Raw genomic sequence first — 21,902 nt, forward strand, 5'->3', positions numbered from 1 at the left:
ATAAAAAAAATAATTTGATATTTTGCTTGGATTGAATTCATTTGTACTATGCTACTTTGAATCTTCAACTTAAATCCTAATATACTTGCTGTAAACATATAAAATAACTTTGGGTGTATGACCTCTAAATATACCGAAATACTTGTGAAAATTTTAACTTACTTATATTGAGTATCTGTATATTTCTGACTCCCACTCCCAATTCTGAGCAGCATAGCTGGTAAATATTTGTGTATATTTTCAAATTGATGATTTTTGCTGATATTAAGTTGCTCTGTAAACAGAAATCAGCGAACATTCCGTCCAAAAAAAAGTGCACCTTCAGGAAGTAAGGTTGGTTACTCTTTTTTCTTAAATAAAATATACTTAACACTGTCCATTGCCTGCTTGTTAGAAGTTGATGTGATTCATTCTTTTAAAATGTGCTTGAATCTTTTCATTGTTGATCTTCTTTCCTTCGTCTGTTTGTTGGGAGAGTTCTGGACTCTTATTTCCAGTGTCCAAGGATCAAACCTTGGCAACTTCAACAATCAGAAAAAGGGAAGTTCTTGGGTGCGAGCATGCAATTTTAGCCCTGGAAGTATGCTAGAAAGTGTCCAGAAAGAGAAACAAAGTATTGCCAAGCACAACTTAACATCTAAGAATGCATCCAAGAGAAGAAGAAAAAATGCTCACTTACCATTATTTCTATTTAATAAATTTTATTGCTTTTGGTGTCACTTATTAAAATAATAACTTTACGTTACCATGTCTTACTAAAAAAATCAGTCGCAAAGTTGAAATACTACAAACTTCAATGCTCCACTGATATAAGTGATGGTTCTACAGCCCCACCTGTGGAACCCAGTCATGGATGTTAGAGGGCATTTTGTGCACATAATAAATGTGATAATTTGTTTTTCTAATTAGGGATCCACTTCTAAACATGGTTAGTACTGCTGTTCGGTTGTGCTTGATAATAATTGAATAGCCTTGTTGAGGTTTCTATCCAGTTCCTAGAGTTGGCTTCTCTATAGTGTCATTATATAAAATGCTTTCTGGACTTCATTCTGCTGTATTAGTTGTTTAGCAGAATTTGCAGTTTTCATCATAGTATTATCTTGACATAATGCAGGGTGCACAGCTTAAAAAGCACATTGATGCCACAGGATTTTTATTAAATACCAAACAAATCTCCTTTTTATTAGTAGTATTTAAAAAATTTATATACCCCCAATATGTTTATTCCTTGTGTAGTCTTTTCTCGCCTTATTTATTAGTGGTCTAACTATAAAGACAGTGAGTGTGCCAATAAGAGTGTCTTGATATTTAACTCGTTTGTTAGGGAAATAAAATATTACATTACAAAGTCAGTTCTAGAAGACCCGTTTCAATTCAAGCTCTACTTATATTCAAACTCTTCAAAATCTTAGTAGTCGCACAAAGAAACAAACCCCTACAAAAATTATGTCGGATGGTATTGCACGCAGTCGTCTTGTAGAGGAACGAAAAGCCTGGCGCAAAAATCATCCCCATGTATCAACATTCTTCTCTTCTTTTCTGTCTTTTTTTTTTAAAACTATATTATAGTTTTTTTTGGTGATTTTGAAGGGTTTTGTGGCTAAACCTGAGACAAGGGTAGATGGGAGTGTTGATTTGATGGTTTGGCATTGTGTTATCCCTGGCAAAAAAGGGGTCAGTCTACAAAAAAAATTCTTTTAATCAAAGTTTGGACTTTTGAAGTTTTCTTATGTTGTATGTAAGCCTATGATTTACTTGCATTGAAATTTCTATGGTTGTTTATTAGTTAATCACAATTTTTTTAAATGTTTCAGACAGATTGGGAAGGTGGGTACTTTCCTTTAACACTCAACTTTAGTGAGGAGTACCCAAGCAAACCCCCTAAATGCAAGTTCCCAAATGGATTCTTCCACCCTAATGTTTACCCTTCTGGAATTGTGTGTTTGTCTATCCTCAGCGAGCGTCGTGTAAGTAATTTCCACACCAATTTTTTTTTTATTTAAAATGCCATTTTTGCTAAAGCAAAAATCTTGTTTTTACTGCAAGGGATGGAGACCCTCCATTACAGTGAAACAAATCCTAGTGGGGATTCAAGATTTGCTTGATCAACCCAATGCTACCGACGCTGCACAAACAGAGGGACATCAGCTTTACATATCAGTAAGTAACAAAAGTTAACCTTTACTTATTTCTATTGTTCTATAGTTTTGTTTTTCGATATGCTATCTTTGCTTATACAGAACCCAAATGAGTACCGGAAAAGAGTTCAACAACAAGTCCTGCAATATCCACAGTCTCTCTAGTTATATGCTACATCACCAGGACTGTTTACTGTTATATAAGTCGTATTACCGAATTGGTCTTTGCATATGTCAACTCGGTTCTATATTTGATGGGACGAACTTTTTATAAGAAATTTTGTTTGGTATTTAATAGAAATCCTGTGTTAGTTTGAAATTACTAACCTTTTATATTATGTTTATATTATCTATTTAATTGGAGTAAATAGAATTACCTGTACATGGCCTTAAAATACTAAAATAAAATATAGCACGTAAATTAGTCAATGAATAATCTTTAAAAAGTTTATATAGAAAATTGGAATAAAAATGATTAGAGATTATACTAAATTAATGGGCTTTCTTAAACCAATTAAATAGATAATATAAAAAAATTGGGTTTTTTTACAAAAATATTACAAAAAAATAAAAAATATCAAAAAAATATTAATATTTTTTATTTACTAAAATAATACATAAAAAAACATGACAGCCTGGTGGAAGGCTTGCCACAGGCGGCACCAAACTGGTGGAGGCCCTGTCACAAAACTGAAATGTAATAATCTAAAGTTTTAAGGACTTGGTATGTAAATTTACCATTTTGAGCAAAGAGAGAGAAATGCTGCCGCCTAACAGTGTGGCGGTCTAAACTTGAAAAGTGGCTACTTGCCTTATTAGCCCTTCTTATTTATTATTTTCTTTTTATTTTCTTTCAACTCACCTTTTTATTTAATAAACAAGCTCTCAACCTATTTTGGTAGTTATAAGTTCTTAATTTATGATTTTTACTCATAAAATTTTTTTGTTTTATTATTAAAGTAAATATATTTTACTTAAAGTAAAACTATTTAAAAAAGTATAAACTAATTCGTATTTTATGTTTATGTGAATTTGATAAGAATAGCTTATTAAATAAAAAAATTTATGTTTATCAAAGGCTTATAGCTATAGTAGTCCCTTAAGAAAAAACCAAAAAAAGTTACTAAGCCCCTTGACTTAATTTGAACCCAGTTGAGCCCTTATCAATAACCTGAAAAATTAATGAAGCCCTTACATTAATAATTTTCACATTTCGTTACATTAACCATTAAAATCAATTGACGGACCAATTAGATGACGAAATATGACAGCTGTGATTTAATCTTTCATATCTCTAATAAAAATCATAAAAATATCTATCTATAATATATATAAAAGCACGAGTCTTGAAAAAACTTTTGAACTGACAAAAATATCCTTTATTGGTAATTATATTACTAAACTATATTAGAATACTAATTTATTAATATTATTATATAATAATAAAAATAAGATTAATTAAAATAATAATATATTAATGTGAAATTAATTAATTTGGTCATATATTATAAAGGCTCTACTTAAAAAAACATAATATATTATTAATTAATAAAACTATAAATCTATAAAATCATTGAATACAATTGGATGAAATTAAAATAATAAGAATTCAAGTTTTTAATTAAATAAAATATTTTTATATATAAATACTCTTTATAAATTTAAAAATAATTATAATTTAATAGTTATATATTTCAAAATAATTATAATTTAAACTACAATTATTATTAAAAATATTGTGCTAATTTTAAAATAGAATTGTTAATTAAATAGAACTATAAGCATAAAATATAGGAAAAGACAAAAAATTGTGATAATTATAATTATAATTTATTGTTATTAGTTAAAAAATTGACGATGCTACTTTTATTAAAGTAAAGTAGAGTTATTACTTAATTAGAATTCTAAGTATCTTAATTATCACTTAACTAATATTAGATTTAATTAAAAATTAATAGAAATATCGGGCATGCTTTATTGAAAAACCAAAAGTAATAATAAAATTGATCACCCATAAATGTAACCCAAATAGAAAAATAAATTATAAATTATAAATTATTCTCATCAAATTTAGTAAATTTTTATTTAATAAACTATTCTCATCAAATTCACATAAACATAAAATGTGAATTAGTTTATACTTTCTTGAATAGTTTTACTTTAGTTAAAATATATTTACTTTAATAATAAAATAAAGGGTTTTATGAGTAAAAATTATAGATTAAGAGCTTATTTAACTACAAAAATAGGTTGAGGGCTTGTTTACTAAATAAAAAATGAGTGAAGGGGAATAAAAAGAAAATAATATATAAGGAGGGCTAAAAAGGCAATTAATCACTTTTCAAGTTTTGTGCTGCCACACTGTTAGTGGCACCATTTCACTTTTTTTGCTCAAAATGATAAATTTACATATCAAGTCCTTAAAACTTTAGATCATTACATTTTAGTCCTGTGCCGCTTGTGGCAGGCCCTCCACCAGTTTGGTGCTGCCTGTGGCAAGCTCTCCACCAGGCTGTCATGTTTTTTTTAATATTATTTTAGTAAGTAAAAAATTAATATTATTTTGGTATTTTTTTAAAATATTTTTGTAAAAAACCCAAAAAAGGAAGCCACCTGAAGTTGAGTGTCAGTGAAAAGTAGATAATATAAAAATAATATAAAACGGTGGGTAATTTCAAACTAACACAGGATTTCTATTAAATATCAAACAAATTTCTTTGTAAAAAGTTAGTCCCGTCAAATATGGAACCGAGCTGACATATGCAAAGACCGATCCGATAATACGACTTATATAATAGTAAACAGTTCTGGTGATGTAGCATATGACTAGAGAGACTGTGGATATTGCAGGACTTGTTGTTGAACTCTTTTCGGGCATTTATTTGGGTTCTGTATTAGCAAAGATAGCATATTGGATAACAAAACTATAGAACAATAGAAATAAAGTAAAGGCTAAACTTTTGTTACTTACCGATACGTAAAGTTGATGTCCCTCTGTTTCTGCAGTGTCGGTAGCATTGGGTTGATCAAGCAAATCTTGAATCCCCACTAGGATTTATTTCACTGTAATGGAGGGTCTCCATCCTTTGCAGGAAAAACAAAGTTTTTGCTTTAGCAAAAATGGCATTTTAAATAAAAAAGATTGGTGTGAAAGTTACACGACGCTCGCTGAGGATAGACAAACACACAATTCCAGAAAGATAAACATTAGGGTGGAAGAATCCATTTAGGGGGTTTGCTTGGGTGCTCCTCACTGAAGTTGAGTGTCAGTGGAAAGTACCCACCTTCCTAATCTGTCTGTAACATTTAAAAAAATTGTGATGAACTAGTAAACAACCATAGAAATTTCAATGCAAGTAAATCCTAGGCTTACATGCAACATAAGAAAACTTCAATGGTTTAAACTTTGATTAAAAGAAATTATTTTGTATACTGATCCCTTTTTTCCAGGGATAACACAATGCCAAAACATTAAATCAACACTTCCATCTGCCATTGTCTGAGGTTTAGCCACAAAACCCTTTAAAATCACCACAAAAAAAAAAAAAAAACTATAATGTATTTTTAAAAAAATAGAGTGAGAAGAGAAGAGAAGAATGTTGATACATGGGGATGATTTTCGCGCTAGGCTCTTCGTTCCTCTGCAAAATGACTGCGTGTGATACCATCCGACATGATTTTTGGGAGGGTTTGTGTGACTACTGAGATTTTGAAGAGTTTGAAAATCAGTAAAGATTGGATTGAAATTGGTATTCTAAAACTGACTTTATAATGTAACATTTTATTTCTCTAACAAACGAGTCAAATATGAAGGCACTCTTATTGGCGCACTCACTGTCTTTATAGTTATACCACTAATAATAAGGCGAGGTATTATTGTTAATTATATTACTAAAGACAGTGAGTGCGCCAATTTAGAGTGCCTTGATATTTGACTCGTTTATTAGGGAAATAAAAGGTTAAATTACAAAGTTTTAAAAGACCCGTTTTAATTCAATCTTTACTGTCTTCAAACTTTTCAAAATCTCTGTAGTCACAAAAAGAAACAAATCCTCCCAAAAATAATGTTGGATGGTATCACACGCAGTCGTCTTGCAGAGGACCGAAAAACCTAGCGCAAAAAGCATCCTCATGTATCAACATTTTTCTCTTCTCTTCTCACTCTTTTATTTTTAAACTATATTATAGTTTTTTTGTGGTGATTTTGAAGGGTTTTGTAGCTAAACCTGAGACAATGTTAGATGGGAGTGTAACAGCCCAATTTTCAGTAGTGTCAGAATAGTGATTTGAGATCACTAAATCCGATGAAAACGTTAGAAAAATTTATTAATTAATAATTATAAGTTCAGCTTGATTTTAGAAATATTTTTAAATGAGTGAATTTTGTGATTTAAAAGAAATTATTAGGTAAATTGGGTAAAAAACGAGGTATCGAGACCTCGATATCATAAACTGAGCCGTAAATATTTTTATAAATATTTACGGAGTGTTAATAGGGTAGTATTAAAGTTTCGTTAAGAAATTTTAACGTTTCGATGGTTAATTATGAAAAAGGATTAAATTGCAATAGGGATAAAAGTTTAATTATAGATTAAAGAAAAGTTAAAAGGACCAAATAGGAAATTATGCCTTTTTCCAAAGTTGAGGCGGCATAAGTATAAAAATCTGAGATTTTTGTGTTAAAAAAATATTATTATATTATAGTAATGATTATGTTTTTATATTATATTATTATTAATATATTATATTATATTATATATATATACATAAAACAAAAGAAAGAATAGAAAAAGAAAGAAAAGAAACAGAATAGAAGAGACGAATCAGAGAAAGAAACAGAGAGCAAAACGGGCAGAGAAGGAAGGAAAGAAAGAAAGAAAGAAAGAAAAAGAAAAAGGGAAATTTAAGGTTTTAAGGTTCCAAGCTCAATTGGTAAGTCAAATTAAGTCTTTTTCTTATAATTTTTGAGTTTTTGGAATCCTAGAGATAAATACTACTTGATTTATGTTGATATTTTGAAAGTTAGTAGATTGTTAGACATGAGTTATGTTGAATTAATTGATGAACTAGAGGTTAAAATGATTGAATTTTAAGTTAGAAGTTAGTAAAAGATTGATTTGTAAAATAAAATATAAGTTTTGAATTGATAGGATTAAATTGAAAGAATCCTGAAATTAGGGATTTATGGGGAAATTGAAGAATTAAACTGAGTTTATAGTAAGAATTAAGAGAGAATATAGAGTTAGAATGGAAAAATAAAATTAGTATTGATAAGGGATTAAATTAGAATTTGGGTAAAGTTTAGGTATACGGGAAATATTTTAATGAAATTGTGTATTAATGATTTTTAATTGTTTAATTACGTAGCTAATGTCGTGCACGAGTCATTGTCCGAGAAAGGAAAGGAGAAAGTGGACAAGGAGTGACTCGAGAGAAATTCCGGTTAGTATTATCATAATTCGAATTTAATTATTAATTGTTAAAATTTAAATTAATATACATGATAAGCAAATTGAGGTAAGCATCACGACTGAATTGAATGATAAATACGTATTGGTATTGAATTTATTAATAGTAATTGTTGAATTTTGAATAATATGTTTAGTATTAAAAAATAGATGAATATTGATATTGAATTGTACATGAATTGATTGGAAAATGAATTAAAATATATATATGAATGGAATAAAAGTGAATTAAATTGTGAATAAGTGTGATATATGTGAATGGTGGAATAAGTAGTAAATTGTAATGACGGAGAAATGATAAATCCTTTTTGAAATAATTTTGTAAAGTATTTAAATAAATGAGATTCAGATTTAATGCCCAAGTAGATGGAATTTAGAACTACTGTGATATTAGTGGCATGCCATTAAGGAACTTATTAAGGAACTTTAGCGCTCTCGATATTAGCACGTTGGTGCTCTCGATATTAGCACGTTGGTGCTCTCGATTATTAGCACGTTGGTGCTCTCGATATTTAGCACGGCAAGGTTTCTCTGCTTAGCACATTTGTGCTCTCTCGTATTTGTTCCGTATATCCGGGTGTTCAGAAAATCTACTTTGGGCTAAGATTATAAGTCGTGGACAAAAGTGAATCATTAATGTGTTAAGGTAAGTCTTATAAAGTTTATATGTACCGCTTTAGGCATAATGTGCAGATTGGTGTGTTTTGTTGGATCCGTATCCGCCAAAATCCGAGTCAAGTTAATAGGGTAAATGAATAATTTTGATAATATAAATTTTATTGAATGATCTTGAATATGAATTGAAATAGCTATTGTTAAGAAATGAGAAGTGAAAATAAAATAATTTGAAAGAGTGAAATAATATGTGAATTTAACTGAATACAAGTTATTGAAATTTAGTTATGGATTTAATGAATAAATGGAGTGTTAAAAGATTTAAAGTATAAATTGAATATAAATAGAAAGGATAATGAATGAGTTGATGAAATGAATGAGTTTGTATGGATTGGAATGAGTTATTAGAATAAGATGTTGAAAAATCTAATAAAATTTAGATAGTGAAACAATGCATGAATACAATTAAATATAAGATTTGAATTATTGCTTATTGTTATTAATTATCAAGTTGATTTAATGTATGAGATCATTAATGAATAATTGTAGACATAAATGAAATATATATATATATATATATAATTTATCGATTAATGTTATTAATTTGAATTATGGTAATACCACTGAGTATACCCATACTCAGCGTACGGTTGTTTCCGTGCGCAGGTTAGTAAAAAAAACCAGTGTTCGATCCAGCATCCAAAGTAATCCCGACCTCAGAGACATTTTAGTGATGTACCTTTCTGTTGATAATGTGGCATGTACTTAAGTAATGTACATACCTAAGTAATGTATATACCTAAGTGATGTATAGGGATTAGTCATTTTGAATGTTTGTATCTATGAGATTGCTAAAGAAAGATGTGTGAGTATGTGATAATGTTTGGTAATATGTATATTTAGATGATAAATCATGCATGGAAATCATGAAAGAGTAAAAGTTTGCAAATAAACAGATTTCAAGCAGCTACAGTAATGTGACTTTGAAAAATCACCTAGGATAGTATAAAATTAATTAGAGGGTGAATGATATATGAAATGAAAGTTTGTTGAGTCTATTTTATAGAAAAATAACGGTTTAGCAAAATGAATTTTATATTTTAAGATATGTGAATTTTAGTGAGACAGAGTCAGAACTGTTTTTGGAGTCCCCTGTTCTAAGTTTAGAAAATCACTAAAAATGGTACAAAAATAATTATGAGTTGTAGTTTATATGTATAGAATCCTTATTGAGTCTATTTTCTGTAGAAACAAGTAATAACTTCATATGACAATCCTACAATGAGAAATTTTATTTTTAGTGACAAGAGGTCAGGGCAGTCAATTGGTGAAACAGGGCTTACTTTAACTAATAAACTGTACTAATTGGCTGGACCAAAAATTATGAAATTTTTATGGTAGGAAGATATACGAGTCTAGTTTCAGGGAAAATTTATGGAATTAAATTTCGAGTTCCGTAGTTAAAATTATAAGTAATTTAGTAACTGCTGCGCGATTGGGCATATTTGTTGTAAACTGTTTGATACTTCCGGTAATGCCTCGTAACCCTATTCCGACGACGGTTCGGGGTTAAGGGGTGTTACAGGGAGTGTTGATTTGATGGTTTTGCATTGTGTTATCCCCAGCAAAAAAGGGGTCAGTCTACAAAAAAAATTCTTTTAATCAAAGTTTGGACCTTTGAAGTTTTCTTATGTTGTATGTAAGCCTACAATTTACTTGCATTGGAATTTTTATGGTTGTTTATTAGTTAATCACAATTTTTTAAATGTTTCAGACAGATTGGGAAGGTGGTTACTTTCCACTGACACTCAACTTCAGTGAGGAATACCCAAGCAAACCCCCTAAATGCAAGTTCCCAAATGGATTCTTCCGCCCTAATGTTTACCCTTTTGGAATTGTGTGTGTCTATTTCTAGTAAGCGTCGTGTAAGTAACTTCCACACCAATCTTTTTTATTTAAAATGTCGTTTTTGTTAAAGCAAAAACCTTGTTTTTCTTGCAAGGGATGGAGACCCTCCATTACAGTGAAACAAATCCTAGTGGGGATTCAAGATTTGTTTGATCAACCCAATGCTACCGACACTGCAGAAATAGAGGGACATCAGCTTTACGTATCGGTAAGTAACAAAAGTTTAGCCTTTACTTTATTTCTATTGTTCTATAGTTTTGTTATCCGATATGCTATCTTTGCTAATACTGAACCCAAATAAATGCCCGAAAAGAGTTCAACAACAAGTCCTGCAATATCCACATTCTCTCTAGTCATATGCTACATCACCATTACTGTTTACTGTTATGTAAGTCGTATTACCGGATCAGTCTTTGCATATGTCAACTCGGTTCCATATTTGACGGGACTAACTTTTTACAAGGAAATTTGTTTGGTATTTAATAGAAATCCCGTGTTAGTTTGAAATTACCCCCCTTTTTGTATTATTTTTATATTATCTACTTTTCACTGACACTCAACTTCTGGTGGGTTCCTTTTTTTGGTTTTTTACAAAAATATTACAAAAAATAAAAAAAATATCAAAATAATATTAATTGTTTTTATTTACCAAAATAATACAAAAAAAACATGATAGCCTGGTGGAGGGCTTGCCACAGGCGGCACCAAGCTGGTGGAGGGCCTGCCATAGGCGGCACAGGACTGAAATGTAATGATCTAAAGTTTCAAGGACTTGATATGCAAATTTACAATTTTGAGCAAAGAAAGTGAAATGGTGCCGCTGACGGTGTGGCAGCACTAAACTTGAAAAGTGGCTAAATTGTCTTCTTAGCCTTCTTTATTTATTATTTTTTTTATTCCCCTTTAACTCACTTTTTTATTTAATAAATAAGCTCTCAATCTACTTTTGTAGTTAAATAAGCTCTTAATTTATGATTTTTACTTATAAAAGTCATTTGTTTTATTATTAAAATAAATATATTTTACCTAAAGTAAAACTATCTAAAAAATATAAACTAATTCGCATTTTATGTTTATGTGAATTTGATGAGAATAGTTTATTAAATAAAAAATTTACTAAATTTGATAAGAATAGTTTATAATTATAATTTATTTTTCTATTTGGGTTACATTTATGGGTGATCAGTTTTATTATTACTTTTGGTTTTTCAATAAAGCATGCCTGGTATTTCTATTAATTTTTTTAATTAAATCTAATATTAGTTAAGTGATAATTATAAACTATTCTCATCAAATTTAGTAAATTTTGATAATGGGGATGATTTTTGCGCCAGGCTTTTCATTCCTCTGCAAGACGACTGCGTGCGATACCATCTGACATGATTTTTGGGAGGGTTTGTTTCTTTGTGTGACTACTGAGATTTTGAAGAGTTTGAAGATCAGTAGAGATTGAATTGAAACGGGTCTTCTAGAACTGACTTTATAATGTAACCTTTTATTTTACTAACAAACGAGTCAAATATCAATGCACTTTTATTGGCGCACTCACTGTCTTTATAGTTATACCACTAATAAATAAGGCAAGGAAAGGCTATGCAAGGAATAAATATATTGGGGTATATAAATTTTTTAAATACTGCTAATAAAAAGGATCCTTAAAAGGTAAATTTTTTCTTTTTTGAGGTCTCCACTTGAACAAAGTAAAATCCAAGTCTCTCTCTAACCATGAGTCTCTTCGGTCTGGGCAGTTGACCTCTAATTTGTAATTTCCACTTCTTTATATAATTTTCTCGTAAATTAGTTTATTATTTTCCTTCAATTTCTTTGTTTTTCATTTCTTATTTCTTATTTTCCTTCAATTTCTTTGTTTTTCATTTCTTATTTGCTATATTACGTGTTGGATCTGTTGTAATTCTGTAGCTTTTTTGTGATTCAAGATCAGTTATCAACTTCTTTTGTTTTTTGGGCTTCTATTTAAAGCTTTGATTAAAATTCTGGAAAATTTTTCATCTTTCTTACTAATTTTAAGCCTCGATTCTTTTTTTTTTTAACTGTGCTTGCAATCCAATTGTTTTGTAATCTTGGAGTCATTTGTGACGGTTTAACTATCGTCGTTAATTATTGTTCTTGCTGTGAAAGTTTCTAATCTTGGATGCATGTTGACCTAGTCTTTTATTTCTACGCAATTAATGGGTTTTTTTCTTCTTCTTCTTCTTCTTCTTCTGTCTGCTTATAATTAGTATGCAAATCAGGTAGTTTTCATGACTGGCATGATTAGGAAGGTCGAAAAAGTTATGCTAAATTATTGGTTTTTGACCTTAAAGATTATATGGCCATTATTCACAAGGTTGAGCTTTGCATTTTGAAGCTGAACTTTATTGACTAAGTTGCAAATTAGGTCTGTTGACAATTTGCAGCCATTTTTAGAAGGCTCGTGGTGGCAGAATGATAACAAAAATTGAATTAACTGGAGCGAAAGAAAAAAAGGAATGTCCAAATCTAGTCTAAGGCTAATTACTATTTCCAAAAATCAATTTATTAATCATCTTTGATCTTTCACAATTTTCAGTTAGAGAAAGAGTTCTGGCTTTCTATCTTGCTCTCTGCCATGCTATAAGAGTCCATGCATGTCTGATTAGAATGCACAATTAATCTACTGAAGTTATGTGTTAGTTTTTATAATAAAAAAATTAATTTGATATTTTGCTTGGATTGAATTCATTTGCACTACGCTACTTTGAATCTTTAACTTAAATCCTAATATACTTGCTGTAAACATATAAAATAACTTTGGGTGTATGTCCTCTAAATATACCGAAATACTTGTGAAAATTTTAACTTACTTATATTGAGTATCTGTATATTTCTGACTCCCACTCCCAATTCTGAGCAGCATAGCTGGTAAATATTTGTGTATATTTTCAAATTGATGATTTTTGCTGATATTAAGTTGCTCTGTAAACAGAAATCAGCGAACATTCCGTCCAAAAAAAAGTGCACCTTCAGGAAGTAAGGTTGGTTACTCTTTTTTCTTAAATAAAATATACTTAACACTGTCCATTGCCTGCTTGTTAGAAGTTGATGTGATTCATTCTTTTAAAATGTGCTTGAATCTTTTCATTGTTGATCTTCTTTCCTTCGCCTGTTTGTTGGGAGAGTTCTGGACTCTTATTTCCAGTGTCCAAGGATCAAACCTTGGCAACTTCAACAATCAGAAAAAGGGAAGTTCTTGGGTGCGAGCATGCAATTTTAGCACTGGAAGGATGCTAGAAAGTGTCCAGAAAGAGAAACAAAATATTGCCAAGCACAACTTAACATCTAAGAATGCATCCAGGAGAAGAAGAAAAAATGCTCACTTACCATTATTTCTATTTAATAAATTTTATTGCTTTTGGTGTCACTTATTAAAACAATAACTTTACGTTACCATGTTTTACTAAAAAATTCAGTCGCAAAGTTGAAATACTACAAACTTCAATGCTCCACTGATATAAGTGATGGTTCTACAGCCCCACCTGTGGAACCCAGTCATGGATGTTAGAGGGCATTTTGTGCACATAATAAATGTGATAATTTGTTTTTCTAATTAGGGATCCACTTCTAAACATGGTTAGTACTGCTGTTCGGTTGTGCTTGATAATAATTGAATAGCCTTGTTGAGGTTTCTATCCAGTTCCTAGAGCTGGCTTCTCTATAGTGTCATTATATAAAATGCTTTCTGGACTTCATTCTGCTGTATTAGTTGTTTAGCAGAATTTGCAGTTCTCATCAAAGTATTATCTTGACATAATGCAGGGTGCACAGCTTAAAAAGCACATTGATGCCACCTTAGGCAGTGGAAACTTAAGGGAAGCAGTTAGACTACCTCTTGGGGAGGATTTAAATGAATGGCTCGCAGTCAATAGTATATCTGGCTTCTCTTTTTCTTTCTTACATCTGCTGTGAATGCTCACAGTTTGAATAAATCCTTATTTTTGCCAAAAAAAAAAAAAAAAACAGTGGATATAATTTATCCATGTATTTTCTACTTTAGTATGGCCTTGCTGTCATTTCTTTCATAACAACTAATTTACTTGTATTCCATTCGTTAGTTTATTTTTCATAGAATGTTTTAGTACTTTCTTCCCTATTTCCAGGTTGCTACCGATTGTTCTTTGAAGCTCATTGCCAAAGCATAATTGTTGGATCTTTTTCAGCTGTGGATTTCTTCAATCAGGTGAATCTGCTCTATGGTACCCTCACTGAGTTTTGTACTCCTGAGAATTGCCCTACAATGACTGCAGGACCTAAGTAAGAGATATGAACTAGATTCCTTTTGCCCTTTTCAATAAATTAGGCGTACAATTCCTATATATTATTGTTTTCCCTCATGACCTCTGTCGTGTTTGGATCCATTGATGGTATTGAAACCTTTTCTCTCAAACAATGCATGTGTTCAGTCTCTAAGGATCTAGATAAATCGAAACTCCCTCAACTTGAATTTAGGCTCTTTATCTCTTCGAGCTAGATGATACTGTATTAATTTATTTTTGTTAAAGTTATATATATCTGCCTTTTTTTTTTTTTGAATTTTGATGTCAAAATATATCATATGATCTTGGCTGATTAGTGGGATAAGAGTTTGACTTTAGATCATGTTTTCTTTGATTTGATAGTTCTAGGTTATGATGAGATGATGTTTATTATTATTATTATGATTTGCCTTTGTCTTTTGTAATAATTTGATTTTTGCCATATTTTAAATGTCAGTAGAAAGACATCAAATATGTTGAAGCTAAAACTATTCTTTCAAAGGCCTTATAGTCGTGTGATATTGTTCAAGGATTATAACTTGTGTGCCATGTAACTATGGAACTTTGATCCTTTTCTCCCCTAACTACTGTAAAATTTCTTATTTTGTTTGGTTCATGTACCTTTTGCTTTCGGTCAATTAATTCAACAATTCCATACTACTAGTTCTCCGTTGTAATTTACTTATTTTTTAAAATTCTTTCAAATTGTATATATTGGGTTTTCTGGAGTTGATTATTTGTTGTCCTACAAACTTACAGGTATGAATATAGATGGGCTGATGGTGTGCAAATCAAGAAGCCTATCGAAGTTTCTGCTCCAAAGTACGTTGAATATCTAATGGACTGGATCGAATCACAGCTTGATGATGAATCCATATTTCCTCAAAAGCTTGGTAATATCTTTCACTAGTCATGTGCTTAATCATCTTTTAATTCTCTATGGTGAAGTCTTGACATACTGTCACTAGAGAAAGGTAGCTGTTTGTCTATGTATAATGATGATACTGATGAATACTTCTTTTTTCCTACTTGTATCATGCTCTATATTAAATTGCATCTTCCAAATTTGCTAGGCGCACCGTTTCCTCCCAATTTCAAGGAGGTGGTGAAGACAATATTCAAAAGACTCTTCCGGGTATATGCCCACATCTATCACTCTCACTTTCAGAAAATTGTGAGCCTTAAGGAGGAAGCTCATCTGAATACATGTTTCAAGCACTTCATATTGTTTACTTGTGTAAGTCTTCTTCTGCTTGATGGTTAAATTTTTATGCCCTGTCCTCTTGTTCAAGGCTGGCCTCTTCCACTATTTGCCTATTTTATACAAATCTAAACGAAATCCGAAGATTCTACTTCAAACTTGCTTAAATATAATTAGTTTCACTCTATTCATTAAACTCCCCCAAAAAAAAAAAAAAAGAGTAGTCTTGAATGTTTCTTTTATCTAAGAGACTTATCTTTTTAAACCACGAAGGATATAAGTGTAAACATACCATTAATTTTGCCAAGCAGTCCTGATTTCTTCTTATGTATGCATGTATCACGGTTGTCAAAGGACGAATCTGGTACACGGTTTTAGTTGTGTCCTTGTGTTCCCTGTTTCGAGTACCACGAGGTTATACTACTGCCCAAGTTTAAGATAGTTACCCCAATCCTCAAACTAAAAACTACCTGAGTTGAGCCTCAGGTTAATTTGTTTGTTGTTTTTGGTTTATTTTGCATCTGAAACATGCTTTCTAGGATATGCAAGAATGGTTAGTTGAGTAGGAAGTTGTTAAGGTCAAATGAGGCTGTTGTTTTTACCATGTGCAGGAATTTGGGCTGATTGACAAGAAAGAGTTGGCTCCACTCCAAGAGCTCATAGATTCCATCATAGTCCCCTACTAAATATATATATATATATACAGTGGGGTTGGAGAATGGAGATCCTCATAAAGAGTTTTATTTTAGGGGTTCCAAAAGGAATAAAGTTTGTTTTATTAGTATGCGACTTGAAAAATTTAAGTGTCTATATTCTGTATGTTATAAATGCAAATCCATATGCCATATTCCTTGGATTTAAAATATTGCAAGTGTAAGCCTGTTGGTTTTTCTTTTCCTCTTCATTTTGGAAGCCTTGCCCTAAATCAAGCATTTATGAAAAGCTAACAGCTTTTGGGTAATTGACCCTAAAATATTATTTTTATGATTAAAGTGTTTTTTTTAATTATGATTTTAAATATTATAAAATTTTAATTATATATTTAAAATAAAAATTAAGTTCATAACTCGTCGAACTACGAAGTAATTACAGCCTTAGTTTCCATTAAATGATTGCGATTTGTTATTTGGTGGAAATAAATTCAATGGAAAGATACAAGATTATGCTGTTAAATTGCTTTTGCTTGATCATAGCTACAAAGTACTACTTGTTTGCCATAAAGGATCACTTACTTCCAGATTGACCTTAGAACTAAGGTCAGAACTTTTTTAAAATTAAGCATAAACTTTAAATTTTAAAGCGGAAAATATGTTTGTTCTATTATATTGTTAAAACTCATGATTAAACTCCTTTTTGGTAAAAAAGTTTTATGAAATTTTCTAAGCTATATTTGGTAGTAGTATTAGTTTTATTTTTATTTTTTATATCTTCGTATATAAATTAGCAATAAACTAATTTCACTTGATAATATAATTTTTTCCTTATTTTAAAGTGGCTCTTTTTTTTATGAGAGTTCTACTCAATATTAATTATTCTTTGTAAGCTTAAGGGTGTAAAAGTCTTAATTTTTTAAAAAAGTAATTAACCCTTCCATTTTTTTTTTGCACTCAATAGAGCACTTGAACTTTCAAAATGCATCAAAAAGCCCTTAAGCTTCTTCAAAAAAAGCAATTAAGCCCCTTCTTTTTATTTTCACTCAATGGGTACTTGAACTTTCAAAATGCATAAAAAAACCTTTAAAATTTTTCAAAAAAGCAATTAAGCCCCTGCTTTTATTAGAAAATTATTAAATTTTAAAAATATATAAAAATTAGAATTTTTATAAAAATAGTAAAAAATAAAATTGTAAAATTTTATAAAAATCATAAAAATTAATGACGCTTAGTTTTATTCAATTAAAGTAATCATGTATCGCAACACAAATGACATGTGGCGAAAATGAAAAAATAAAATAAATGAAAGTTATAGAAAAATTATAAAATGCTTCTTTTGAGACGATAATTTTATAATTTTTTTACAAAATTTATATTTATTTACATTTGGTATAATTTTCTTACGGCTTTATAAAATTTTATATTTATATATATTATAAATTTTTTACAATTTTATAAAATTTTACAATTTTTTATATATTTCTAATTTTTAATGTTTGAAATTTTTATTAAAATTTAAAATATTTATAGCTTTTATTGATTTTAATTATTTATAATTATTAATAAAAGCAAGAGCTTAATTGTTTTTTTTAAAGTTTGAAGGTCTTTTTGATGCATTTTGAAAGTTCAAATACCCAATCGAGTGCAAAAAAGAAAAAAAGAAAAGAAAAGTGTAGAGCCCAAATTCTGCCCGGGGCCCAATAGAACCCGAAACAGCCCAAATTAACAAAAAATAATCAGTCCAGTTACATTAAACACAAAAACTACAAGCCCAAACTCAATAAGCCCAAAAATCAGAAACCCTAAGCCCAAATTAATAGGCCCACAGCCTAAACATTTTCAGTAGAAATGAGCAAAAGAAACCCTAAAGCGCCGCTAGCCTCATCGTCTGCCACAACCGCCGCATGCGCGCCAGGCCATCCTTCACGCGTGTTAGACCGCCTGCACACAACAACAATCCAAAGCAAAAAGCAATAAAAAAATGAAAAAAGTTGTAATCCGGCTATAAAGGCCGAAGCTTATCACCGTTTTTTCTTCTTCGATTTTCCTTGTAAAAAAACGCACATCAAGAAATCAGAAACAGAACAGAGTTTTCAAAAGTTGAATCTGATTATTTTCCTTTCGCTTTACTGTTTTCCTTGCTTTTTTTTTATTTCTTTTATTCATTTCTTTTGCAAGTCGGTTTTAACAAAAATTAATAATAATAAAAAAGAAGTACCTGAAACCGCCGCGTGGCTCCGTCGACGGAGGTCCCTTCGTCGTCGTCGGGGTCGGGCTAAAAGCTGGTTAGATTTCTCTTTTTTTCTCTTTTGGCTTCCCCTCACTGGTGTCATCCACCAAGCTTGAAAGCGGGCTTAAAAGCCTCGTCTTGCGCAACTGCCCGTCGGCTGTTACGGCGGTGCGATCAGAGAAGTGGGGAGGAGGAACGACAGCGGGGTTCCAAGGCTAGGCCTGGAACCCCAGCAGAGAAAGGAGACTTCCCTCCTATATATATTTTTTTATTTTTTATTTTTGCGTTCTTTGTAGAGAATGAAGTAGCAGAAAAATAAAGCAATTTTTTAGCTTTTATAATGATTGCAATTCGGCGCCGTCTAAAGGGGAAGATTGAGCATGCTTTGCCCTAATGGGTAATTCATGCATTTAGTCCCCCTGTCTTGCGTTGAAGTACAATCTAACCTTTTATTCTTTTGATTTGGGGCCGAAATTTCTGTGTTTGCTTCAATCAGGTCTTTTGACCATGAACGAATCTTCGCACTGAAGCGCCGTGCACAAAGGGGGGTTTGGGATATTTTCTCATCCGCTCCCTGATATTTTCAGCGCGTTGCGGATTAGTCTTTTGCGCCTCTATGCAATTTCTGATTATGTCCCTTTATTCCATTCTGATTTCAATCACGCCCCTAATCTTTTAACCCCATTTTTATGTATATTTTTTAACAGTTTCTTTTATTATTTAGTATTTTCTTTCATATATTGTTTTATTTTAAATTGTTTTGGATCAATTAATATTTGTCTCAAGTTTTTTATCTTCGAAACTATTTATTTCCGAAACTATTTTATTTTTACTTGTTCAAGTTTCCATACATTAAAAATATATATACATATATTATCTCTTATCATTTCCGGTTTTATTAGTATTTTCGAATTCCTTTACTTATTTATTTTAAACTTCTATAGGGTATTGTAAAAATGTTTCTTAGTTATTTATCTCAAGTATTATATATGTTACTTTATTTTATGTTAAAATGTATTGTATATATTATTTTAAAACTGTTTTGTCCTTTTTTTTCTACTTTGCTATTTGTTCTACCCATTTGTTATCCATTTCAAGATTTCTATATATTCCTTATTTTATGCTTTCATATGTACATATACGTTATTATTTATTTAAAATTTTTCTTATATAATATTTTTAAATTGTTTTGTATATGTTTTATTTTCATTTTTATATTATTTATTTAAGACTCATTCATTATTATTTTAAATTTGCTCTATACCACTCATTTTTAAAATTGTTATATATGTTATTTAATCCATTCATCCTTGATTATTAATCCTAGTTTTCAAATAATGTATGTTGAGTGTGTATTGTCATTATGTATGCTACGATTACTTTACTCTTATCTTTATATTATTGTCATACACTTGTGTAATTATCCATGTACCATTATTCCATGTTTATTGTTATATTGCTATTTCACGTCATCATATTGTAAATTAAACTCCGACATAATTATCCAACTTAGGTTACTTTATTTTATTCCAAACAAAACAAATGCCTACCTTCATATAGATTACCCGCTATTATTCGAAATGGAATTTTGCTAAATAAGGCAATATTTTGTATTTTGGAAATTCGAGAAATTGTACCCTAACTTACTGGGTCTCGATTTTCTCGTTAAACCTAAATAGCAAAATATCCTTTTCAATTTCCAAACATATAAAATTTCAAAAAATAAAGGTAATATTCTATATTTAGAAAATTCGAGAAATCGTGCCCTAACTTATTGGGCTTCGATTTTTCTCGTTAATTCTAAGTAACCGAATATCCTTTTAAGATTAAAATAAATGAGGTTTAATAAAAAAGTGAAATGCAAGCTTACTCTCAAAAATACGAGGTGTCGCGTCCTAACTTACAAGATGCGACATCTTGTTACTTCGAGATGAGGAGGCATTTTCCATTTTGATTTATTCGAGTAATTTTTAAAATAACACAATGTAAAAAGGGATCGTATTTTTAAATTCTTTTCGAGTTTTTAGTTTTCGACACCAAGATATTAAGTAATCAACTAGGTACCAATTTTGGGCGTATCGAGGGTGCTAACCCTTCCTCGTGCGTAATCGACTCCCGAACCTGTTTTTCTGAATTTCGCAGACCAAAATCGTTGTTTTAATAAAATCTAAATCGTTTATTAAAAACAACCGTTTTACGAGGTGACCCGATCACACCTCATCAAAAAAGATTGGTGGCGACTCCCATTTTAATTTTCGTTTTCAAAACCCAAGTCGACCCCGTTTTCATCAAAAAAAATGGTGTCAACAGCTTGGCGACTCCGCTGGGGACCCAAAATAAGAGAGTCAAGCCACGAGTTGATTACTTTTTGTCTTTTTGTCGAAAATTGAAAACTTGGTTTAAATGTACGATCCTTTCATTGCATTTCATCGGCCTTTATTACATTTTTCATAGGTGTGGTTTAGAATTGCTATGTTAGTTTAAGTTTTAGTATATTTCCGCATTGCATTGCATGACCGTCGGTCACACCCTTTTAAGTGAGAGTGAGAAGCTACTCCTTCGTGAGGTTTTCACCTCCGTGCAGGATAGTAAATCACTTTCGGAATACATCCGTACCTATGTCTTCGTGAGATTTTCATCTCTGTGCAGCCATAGGGAAATGTATTCCCCTGTACCAAACTCGATCTATATGAGCCTATATTGGGTGAAGATCGAGGAATCTGCTGGTTCGGGTACCCTTACTTTAGAACCAAACCACATGTAGTGAACCTAAGGAGCCCACCCTAGGTAGAACCATTTCGAACCCTTAATATTCACCCGAATAGGTGTTCCATTTATTCTTGCTTGCTTTTGCTTTGTACTAACTTGTTTTTTTTTTTATGATTGCATTGCATTTTCATCATAAAAAGAGGTGTTGATTCGCGTTCGGTTGCTAAAATAGAGAGCTTGTCATAAGGAAATGAGTTTCTTGATAAAGTGGATAATAATACGATTGTCCGAACATGGTCCAAGAAAACGTGATAAGAGAAGGGTGGTAATTTAATGGAGGACTACACAACCATTGCTCCGTTGCCCGAGAATTCAAGGTGACAAGGATTATTCGAGAGCCGCTGAACTTTCTTATAAAAAGCCAACGAACATCACGAGGTTGAGTGAGCAACGAGTCACGACCCGGATCAAGTAAAAAGAAGATAGAAGAGACATCATTTTTGAAGAGTTCGTGAGATTTATCTTAATTCTTGAATGAAGAGGAGGATCGAATGACTCCGCCTATAAGGGCAAAATCGTATATATATCCGCTTTATGTAAAGAGATTTATTTTCTAGTAAAGTTGTTCTAATAGAATTGAACCAAGAATCAACGTCTCTTTTTGCATTCATTTCATGCATTTGCATTA

General features: G+C 30.9%; 2 protein-coding genes, 1 long non-coding RNA gene and 1 pseudogene across 5 annotated transcripts; 3 read left to right on the forward strand and 1 right to left on the reverse strand.

Moving 5' to 3' along the window:
• Window positions 1–292: 292 nt before the first annotated feature.
• Window positions 293–16,526, forward strand: LOC105791850 (MOB kinase activator-like 1A). 3 transcript variants are annotated; one of them, XM_052635253.1, is made up of 6 exons: window positions 293–333; window positions 13,925–14,033; window positions 14,326–14,345; window positions 15,181–15,314; window positions 15,495–15,658; window positions 16,234–16,526. In XM_052635253.1, the coding sequence occupies exons 2-6, from the start codon at window positions 14,013–14,015 to the stop codon at window positions 16,306–16,308; spliced, it is 414 nt and encodes a 137-aa protein (XP_052491213.1). In that variant the 5' UTR covers window positions 293–333; window positions 13,925–14,012; the 3' UTR covers window positions 16,309–16,526. The 3 variants fall into 3 exon arrangements, with proteins under 3 accessions (XP_052491213.1, XP_012475564.1, XP_012475565.2); XM_012620110.2 differs by lacking the exon at window positions 293–333 and adding an exon at window positions 13,103–13,143; XM_012620111.2 differs by lacking the exon at window positions 293–333 and having other exon boundaries at window positions 13,919–14,033; window positions 14,326–14,419.
• On the forward strand, window positions 1,414–2,457 carry LOC105791853 (SUMO-conjugating enzyme SCE1). Its single transcript, XM_012620121.2, has 5 exons — window positions 1,414–1,515; window positions 1,591–1,674; window positions 1,815–1,967; window positions 2,047–2,160; window positions 2,241–2,457. Exons 1-5 carry the CDS (start codon window positions 1,447–1,449, stop codon window positions 2,301–2,303), a joined length of 483 nt encoding a protein of 160 aa, XP_012475575.1. The 5' UTR covers window positions 1,414–1,446; the 3' UTR covers window positions 2,304–2,457.
• LOC105791855 (SUMO-conjugating enzyme SCE1-like) lies at window positions 6,203–14,141 on the forward strand (annotated as a pseudogene).
• A 1,422-nt stretch (window positions 16,527–17,948) lies between the features above and the next one.
• Window positions 17,949–18,959, reverse strand: LOC105791857 (uncharacterized). The gene is made up of 2 exons (XR_001133123.2): window positions 18,494–18,959; window positions 17,949–18,216 (listed from the first exon to the last, which is right to left on the reverse strand). It is a non-coding gene; the product is annotated as an uncharacterized LOC105791857 (long non-coding RNA).
• Window positions 18,960–21,902: the final 2,943 nt, after the last annotated feature.

The sequence above is a fragment of the Gossypium raimondii genome, chromosome 8 (assembly GCF_025698545.1).
Source record: "Gossypium raimondii isolate GPD5lz chromosome 8, ASM2569854v1, whole genome shotgun sequence".
In the NCBI taxonomy this organism is placed as follows: domain Eukaryota; kingdom Viridiplantae; phylum Streptophyta; class Magnoliopsida; order Malvales; family Malvaceae; genus Gossypium; species Gossypium raimondii.